The following is an 8,358-nucleotide window of genomic DNA, read 5'->3' as shown; positions in this document are numbered from 1 at the left end:
TTTTTTTTTCCTTTTTCTTAATTCACTCTGGTGTAGATGTAGAGTAGAAGGGAGTGTAAAACACTGTCGGTGGTTCCACGTTCGTGGGGATGAAAAGGGCACGTGAGGAGTTACTATCACCAATTGTGGCGCCGATTATAAATTCTTGGGAAGCGAGCGATGTTTCCACTGCAAGGGACCGTAACTGGCCAAGGGCTGCGTTTCTTTTGTTTTGCTTTCGATTGGTAGTTTTGATTATTTGGGTTAGGAACGAGAAATTGTTTTTTGCGCACACATCGTGAAGTTGCTTTGTTAGTGGGTGCACATATTCTTCCGCTTTTCTTGGAACTGCGTGTGGAACAGTATACATACTAACTCCTCAACACCGTTCTCGGCAGTTTGCTCTGAGTTCAGTTAATTTTATTTTTTTACTTTGTCTTTCTTCATCGTCTACACGTAACGCAAATATATGTGTCTCTCCATGTTGACATCTGATTATTCTGGGACTGGCCGATTTTTCATGTGCGTAAAAAAAAATATACAACCACACATAGCTTCTTACACACGGTACACATACATCGCACTGCGTGCTTTTAAACATCATGAGCACCGCTGCGACTAGAGAACGAGATGCGAAGCTAACGGAACTGGTCAATACCATGTGCCAGCGGGTCCCAAAGGACAAACGACTCACGGCTGACGTTGTGCTGCAGTTGCTGAGATCTAAATACATCTCTGTCTTCCCAGAGGAGTACATCAACTTGCGCAGGGAATTTATCACGAACATGTTGGACTCATTCTATAACGTAAATAAGGATAACGGTAAGGGAGATAAAACGGGGAGGGATAAAGGTGATAATGATGAAAAAACTGGTGGTGGTGATGATGATGATGATGATGATGACGACGAGGAGGAGGAGGAGGAGGAGGAGGATAGCGAGGGAGATGAAGATGAAGAGGAGGAGAATGGCGAGGAAGAGGAAGACGACGAGTTCGAGGAAGACTCAGACAGTGAAAGTGGCACTGGTAGCAGTCACAAAGGCGACGATGGTGCCAGCGATAGCGGTAAGGAGAAGCCAACCAAGCGACCCCGCACGGAGGAGTGCGACGATGACGATGACGGCACAACGCAGCGCTGCCGAGCCATGGCAAGTTGTTTGAAGTACCTCAGTCACCGTCTTCGACCTCGTGGAGACTCGGAGACGCCGAAGGAATACCTGGAGAAGTACCTCATTCCACAGTTTCGTGAAAAGGGACTTGATCCTGAAAAGTACAGCAAGGAGGATGCCCGACGCTACCGCGCCAGGCGTGAAGTGGAGTTACTGCAGTCCGATGGTGCGGATTTGAACCTGGACCGTACCCAGCGGAATGGTCGTGGCGTGACGTACTTCACCAAGGATGAAAAGGTTCCGGTCAAAACATCCAAATTTCTTGATGATGAGTAAGGCGAAAGCTGGTTACGGCGTGTGTTGCCTGTTTGTGTTGCACATTCTTCACATTCTCTGTGGAAGGCTGCCGGGCGACTGCTGACTTGCAGTGGTATTTGCCTCCCTCCTCCTTTTCTCCTTTCTCTTTTGGCTGTTCATTTAAGGGCAGCTGCCCACAAAACGTAGCCATTCTCGCAGGCATATAAAATTTGGAGAAAAGCACCACCCCTGCATGAGGAAATCGATTCCATGGCCACCTTTCATAGATTGGGGAAGAGCATCTCACCGAAAGGTTACCCTTGCCATTGCCTGGAAGGGACAAATTCTAGTTTTCGTGCTCTTTTCAGTTTCACTGTTAAATTTTTTCCCCCTGTCTTGTCTTGCCTGCGCTCGTAACGGGGAGATCTGCTAGGGCCTACCTTCAAGGTTTATTGGGCAACTGACCCTTGATTGTATCCCAGTCGCACTACTTTGCAACCTCCACACCGCACACACACAGTCACACACCTCATTTACCACGTATCCTTCTTTCACTAACACTACCTTTTCTTAATTTTCCTTTCAAACTAACGATGTACGCGACGTTTATGGCAAAGCTGAATGACGTGAAGTGTGTTTAAGAGGGAGGAGATGAAAGATCTGCCTTCACCCGAGTTGCGATGTGACTGCAGTGGTGAAATGTTTCGTCAGAGTTACAGTTATTCCTCCACTAGAGGGAAGAAAGACAGGGGAGATGGGAGAGTAACAAGTAGAAATCCCCTTTGCAAGTTTCACCAGGAGCGCTATGGCCGTTTCCTCTCGGCTTATTTTGGATACAGCAGTGAAGAACGAGTGGTGCATTTGCGCGAAGCTGCACAACTGAGCATGATCGGCGTGAACCTTGGGAATGCGAGTCGACACCGCCCTGATGGAGACATTTTCACGGGACGCCAGCGATTGCGTCATTCGGTACTCGCAGTGGAAGGGGATGCATTTTTCTATAAGATCGTACAGAAGGCAGTTAAAGATACGAATAAGCACGGGAACGCCCCAATAGACGATCCACTTTGTTGGCCGAACGCCCGCTGCATCGCCCTTCACTATGGCCTCCCGGGCAACTCATCAGTTGATCAAAATGCTTTTCCTCGCGCAACGCTTTTGGCTATAGTGGCGTCCACCATTATTAAAAGTGGTGACACTGTGCGTTTGTGCCTTCGTTCGTACCATCGGTGTTTGGATGAGGCAGCATGGTACGAACGAACGTTCGGGCGACGCCACATTGATGAAGTGAACCCCACTAAGAGTGTGTCGGATGGAGAAAAATGGTTTCCCCGATGGCCGACAGGACTTCCATTTTATCACGGTATTGGCAGAAAGCACGCGGGGGCTGAACCCGTTGGTGGTTTCCCGTTTACACTACTGGACATAAAAGAAACACCAGAGCTTGGTGAGGGACAGTACGGCCTTTTTGCAGTACATCCGATACCGTATGGCACCTGTTTCTTGTATTGTGGTCCTGCCGTGTCAACCGAAGCTTTAGAGGCCCGCAACAACGTCGGGGAAGCATGCAACGGAATTTATTCTTCCTCTCTGCCTAATTCACACAAAGAGTCGGCCCGCGGATTACGCTCTACCGCACACAACAATGAATACGCATCCGCCACTTCACATGAACTCCCATTAAACGATGCGACATATGCACTGGGACTGGGGCAGCATGTTGTGTGCTTTGGTCAAGGCCTTATGCGCTACGCCAATCATCGTTATAACTTAAGCAAGTTCGGAAATGTTGAGCTGTGTTCGCTGATGCTAATGATTCCGAGCGAGCTTTCTCCACTTAAAGAAGCTTCAAAGAAGCTATCTAAAGGGACGGAAGACGCTCATTGCAAGGTTAAAATAACAAAAAGGTTCCGAAGCTGCGTGAAAAAGCGCAGGCCTTCGCTACATGGGGAGCGCGTTAATAAATGTGGGAAGGCAAATCGCGGAACAACGCTTATGGGGCGCGCTACTTTATTGGAAAAGGAGAGTCACCTTGTCACTATCCCTTTCTTCATTGCCACGGCTGATATAGAACCCGGAGAGCAGTTGTTGACGTGGTCTTACGGCGAGGAATACGACGCGCAACTGGAACGGAGGGCAGTTTGTGATGGGCACCTTGTCCCGTACGCCGCTGCTGCGCTGCTCGACTCACGCCAACCAGTTGGACGCTGGCAACCATACCGAGGCGACTACCGCCACGGAATAGCGGCAGGTGACATTGTATGGTGTAGTCAACTCTCATCTAAAGGTGGAAGGGATCCTCTGGATAGTTTGTTTGTGGTTGTAAAAATGACACCTGTTGGTGTGGGCTACATGTTACTAAGACCCATAACGCGAAGCAAGAACCAAGAGTCGCTGCTGACCCATTTTTTTGGTGCGTTTGACGGGGAGGAATGGGTTGTTTTTGGCGTGTGTGATGCGGACGTGCTGGAGCTTTGCCTTGTTGCCCATGCGGACACGGTGGGATTACTCATCGCTGATGAGGATTATCGGAGTTTTGTTGACAAGGATCACGACATGGCGTTACGTAGTCGTGACGAAGCCTGCGAATGTGGCGGAGGTAAACGTTGCTCATTACGCTTCGCTGTGGTTCATGCCACTGCCCTTCGAGAGGCAACAAGTTTAGTTGTTGAAGGGTTTGATATGAGTAAGGTAGGAATGCCGTTGTTCCGTGGTGTGGTGTGGCCCCTGCTGAACAGTGAAGGATGATCTAACTAATAGGGGCAAGTGGAAAGGGGTTGCGTAGCACGTCACCTTGTGGTTGAGGTGCTTGTTTCCGTAATAAACCTAGTTGGTCAAATGAAAAAGGATAGTGGAAAAGAAAGACGATAAAGTTGATCAAGTGTTGTTTTCAGGAATCGCATCTGACTCCGGTGTTACGGGTGCTTCGAGTGGTCACTTTTTCCCTTCTGGCGGCCGCTGAGCATTATTGCGTATTAGGCACTACCACTCATGAAACTGTAGCATCTCTTAATCCTCTTTCCCAATTCGCGAAGAGTAAGCTTTCACGAAATGCACCTCTGCACTTCCGGATGTTTCCTCTCAATTTATTATTTATTTTGTTTCTAAGTTTTTCCGACTGCAGAGAGGGCGCATCGTTTCTTATGGTCATCGGTTTATTAAGTATTTTTTTTCAACTCTTCACTACCCTAATCCAGGTAAGCGTGCACGCTGTGGGGGCATGGTCCGAAATGAACATATACTTCTACAACCATACGCGACGGTCCTCGACACAACAGTGTACAAGGTTTCCTGCCGGCCTCGGCATTATTGTCAGGGGCAAAAAACAATTGGGACGAAAGGTTGCAGCACTTCTCGAAAACTTCGACGTGGAAGCGTTTTGAATGGTTCGGGACTCCATATGGTGCGAGCACACGAGGAAGGCGAAGTAAACCCTTACAGCATCGGAACAGGTGGCAGGGAAAGCGCGGAATCTGTCAACATCCGAGAGGTGGCCGCCGGTCGTCGGTCAGTACGGCCTCTCCTGTCAAGCAGTTATGGAGCGGAGCAACAGAGGCACCCGATCCCACTGGCTCAGGATATTCCCCCGTCTTCAGCGCTGCTGCTGAATAACTCCGTTCATGGGACTGAAAAGTTCTCTACGAATCTGGAACCGCGGCAGCAGGAGGGTGACGAAGTACTTTTCCTCCCCCCATTCCTGAGAGCAACCGCCAGATTTCTAAATGTCCCAACTGCACCCCCTGATACACCACCGACAGAGCAGTGCGATAATTTTTATCCCCGTGCTGCATCGATGTTCGGGGCCCCTCGTTCCGGCGTAGGTTCATCTTTGTGCAACAACGATTCAGAGAATTGTCCTGAATGGGCGTCGAGGGCAGGGCCTAGTGACCCGATATGTAGTGCAAAGCCAGCGAAAGCAGGGCTTCATGCCACTTTGGCGGATGGCACAGATGGAAATATGAGACCAAAGGGCGGCTCTACCAGGATGGTGAGGTTTGCACCACAAACGCGACCGCCATCTTCTTCATTAAGAGTTAATGGGGACTCAAAAGTGAGTCACGCACTTCCTACCGTTGTGGATGAAGGTGCGAATGCGCGGAGAGAAGCAGCGGTGGAACGCACCGATGACCTCCTCGTTACTGAAACGAAGCCGGCAGGGTCGGCAACAGAGCGTTGGGACATGGTCTATACGTTTGGTGTGCCCGGTGTCTGTTGCGGCCTTCCGCACTGTTCTTTGTGCCCTCAGTCATTAAGGCCGTCTTTGCAACCTGTGGAGTAGACGAGGACCTTTGACCGGTTATCACCACCGGTATGTTAAGTGCGTGGCGGCAAATTATCGATTATTTTCGGTTTTAGGTGAACAGACACATGATTAACAGAGTTAGAGAGGAAGTTAGCGAAAGGCAAATCCCTCTCAGATCGTGACGTTATTTATTTTCTTTTCATTAAGTTATTCTTTAGTGTCCAGTTCATTGTTCACTATCAGGTAGGTGTGAAATACCCTTGTCATTTCTTTTTTTTTTTTTACGCATAAAGAAAAGTTAATCTGGGGAGGCATCTCAACTCATATGCGTGTAACCTCCTTCTGCCGCCTGCGTACCCTCTTTTTTTTTTCTTTGCAACCTAAATGCAACTGCAAAATTGCTGCAACAAAAGCTAGACCAACGTTAAGAGGTGGTGAGTCTTGAACCAGCACTGGACACCGGGGAATGAGCACCCACACCAGCTCACAGAGTCATCTCACACGGTGGGAAGGAGCCACCATCCGCCGATGCCGCCGGCTTCACTCTGCCGCACAAAATGGAGCTGTTGTGGGATATGTGGGCGAATGTTGCCAGTCATCACCGGTTTTTGTTCCCATTCCACCTCGTCAATTCCTGACGCGCCCACGTCTTTTTCATCACTATCGCTTGTACGCTGACAGCATACCCGCGGCACTGTCTTGCAATCCCGCTGACAGAGACTACGACTATAGTTGGTTTACGATGCCGCGTGTACGGAAGAGTAGCACCGTATCAAAAACCAAGCGGCGACTGAGGGAAAAACTGATCGCTGGGAGAGTTCCATTGAGTTCCATTCCGGAGGGGACCAGCGGTTTGTTTGACTCAGGCCGTATGGACTCTCCCATTCGTCGTTGCGCAAAGGGGTTGAACAGCATCCAAGCAGACGCTGAGAGGTGCTGGGATTCCGACAGCTCGTGTGAACAACTATCCCCAACAGAGCCTGGGGTTTTAAAGGATGACAGTGTTCTTTTGGTGCGACCCGTAGCAGAGGAAATACCATCCGAATTAGAGATCATGACGGATGAATACAGTCGTGTAGCACCTAAAGGTCGTGAGTGGGATCGACAGTACGCGCTACGTCACTGCGTTGGTCGGACAGCTCAGGAGGCGATCGTGGACTGCCTCATTGACACGCGGTACCGGCGGCCGGGTGATTACGTTCGGCGGAATGATCGAGGGCAACTCGTAGATGCCTGTGGCCGACCAGCACGGGGCAACAGTCGGAGGCGCCGAGGATAAGTATAATTTGGATGCCCCATTTAGGTAGAAGGAAATCTAGAAAATTCACAACCTCGTACCATTCAGTCCTTTTGTTATTTATTTTTTTGTGTGTGTGTGTGTGCAACGGGATTAGAATACACACGGAATGGAGGGGGGCTTCGGGGCTGTCTTTTTAAATGGAGTGAAAGTCGGTGAAGGGAGTTAGTAAGGAGAAATGTTCATCGTTGGTTTATTCTTCCGTGGCTACATTACCGGACTTTCGTGCGGCCAATCTAATGATTCACATTCTGTTTTTTTTAGTCTTTTTGTTTTTATCCCTCGCTTTCTCCCACCCTTTTCCGTTTGTTGCGTCGTGTCGTTGTGGGTATCATTGCTGAGGGGTGGTAGTGCGTGGGGCCTGTTTTGGAGTCCTTTACCGCGGGGTGCCAGTCGCCTGGAAGAGGTAATGAACTCCACCAAGTTCCATTGCATGTGGGTGTGGCTGAATTTGTATCACGCCGCACGCGAAAGTGGGAATGGCGGCCATGTACTTATGAGTGACATTGAGTTTGGTCGCAGTGTGTTACAAATGCGGCTGGTGTGGCGCAATTCGCTCAAGCACATTTCCTACTGTTTGTTTTCGTTTGACCGACTTACACTCATTGATCGCCTTGTGACATTAGTAGCACTCCTAATTTTTAAAGGACTCCCGTGTTTCGTTATACAGAAAGGTCAAAGTATATACAAGGACAGTAACTGCTACCTCAAAGTGCAGGATTTAAAACATCCATTACCAGGCTCCACGTGACTCCTTCTCCTATGACATCCACCGAGAAGCCGAAGGTATTTTTTGTTCTTGGTGGCCCAGGATCGGGAAAGGGTACAGTTTGTGCCCGTCTCGTTGAAGAGTTTGGTTATACGCACTTCAGCGCGGGGGATCTCCTTCGTCAGGCAAGTCGAGACAAAACAACTGAGGTTGCACAGAAAATATCTCAAATTCTCGTGGAGGGTGGCATTGTGCCATCCGAACTGACAGTTGCGCTGTTGAAAAATGCCCTCAATACTCACCCCAGTCCCCGTGGTTATGTCATTGACGGATTCCCACGCAAAATGGATCAGATGTTTATGTTTGAGGAAGACATTGTGCCCGCTAAGGCCATTCTTTTCTTCGACTGTACGGAGGAAACAATGGAGGCGCGTTTGATCGGCCGTGCGTCGTCTGGTTCTGGGCGTGACGACGACAATATCGAAACGATACGTCGCCGCTTCCGGACGAATGCTGAGCAGTGCGTACCGGTGGTGGAACATTATAAAAAGCAAGGGCGTTTATACACTGTTGACGGTAACCGCAGTCGGGAGGAAGTGTATGCTGATGTCAAGAAAATATTTTTGAAGGAAGGGGAGGAACTACTGAAGAAATGATATTTATACTGTTTTTCGTCGGGACCTTTCCCATCTTTTCTTTCCACCGCGCGTCTGATTTGCTTCCC

The 8,358-nt window shown here is 49.3% G+C and overlaps 5 protein-coding genes across 5 annotated transcripts; all 5 read left to right on the top strand.

Moving 5' to 3' along the window:
• Positions 1 to 581: 581 nt before the first annotated feature.
• Positions 582 to 1,424, top strand: TEOVI_000651900 (uncharacterized protein; the record flags this gene model as incomplete). The annotated part of the gene is made up of 1 exon (XM_067220292.1): positions 582 to 1,424. The coding sequence occupies one exon, from the start codon at positions 582 to 584 to the stop codon at positions 1,422 to 1,424; it is 843 nt and encodes a 280-aa protein (XP_067076393.1).
• A 612-nt stretch (positions 1,425 to 2,036) lies between these two features.
• TEOVI_000651800 (uncharacterized protein) lies at positions 2,037 to 4,133 on the top strand (the record flags this gene model as incomplete). Its single annotated transcript, XM_067220291.1, has 1 exon — positions 2,037 to 4,133. The coding sequence occupies one exon, from the start codon at positions 2,037 to 2,039 to the stop codon at positions 4,131 to 4,133; it is 2,097 nt and encodes a 698-aa protein (XP_067076392.1).
• Positions 4,134 to 4,605: 472 nt separating this feature from the next.
• On the top strand, positions 4,606 to 5,664 carry TEOVI_000651700 (uncharacterized protein; the record flags this gene model as incomplete). The annotated part of the gene is made up of 1 exon (XM_067220290.1): positions 4,606 to 5,664. The coding sequence occupies one exon, from the start codon at positions 4,606 to 4,608 to the stop codon at positions 5,662 to 5,664; it is 1,059 nt and encodes a 352-aa protein (XP_067076391.1).
• Positions 5,665 to 6,094: 430 nt separating this feature from the next.
• TEOVI_000651600 (uncharacterized protein) lies at positions 6,095 to 6,907 on the top strand (the record flags this gene model as incomplete). The annotated part of the gene is made up of 1 exon (XM_067220289.1): positions 6,095 to 6,907. The coding sequence occupies one exon, from the start codon at positions 6,095 to 6,097 to the stop codon at positions 6,905 to 6,907; it is 813 nt and encodes a 270-aa protein (XP_067076390.1).
• A 780-nt stretch (positions 6,908 to 7,687) lies between these two features.
• On the top strand, positions 7,688 to 8,290 carry TEOVI_000651500 (adenylate kinase; the record flags this gene model as incomplete). Its single annotated transcript, XM_067220288.1, has 1 exon — positions 7,688 to 8,290. One exon carries the CDS (start codon positions 7,688 to 7,690, stop codon positions 8,288 to 8,290), a length of 603 nt encoding a protein of 200 aa, XP_067076389.1.
• Between the last annotated feature and the right edge of the window lie 68 nt (positions 8,291 to 8,358).

This window comes from Trypanosoma equiperdum (genome assembly GCF_001457755.1).
Source record: "Trypanosoma equiperdum strain OVI genome assembly, contig: ctg_1110, whole genome shotgun sequence".
Lineage (NCBI taxonomy): Eukaryota > Euglenozoa > Kinetoplastea > Trypanosomatida > Trypanosomatidae > Trypanosoma > Trypanosoma equiperdum.
This window is presented reverse-complemented; position numbering and strand designations above follow the sequence as displayed.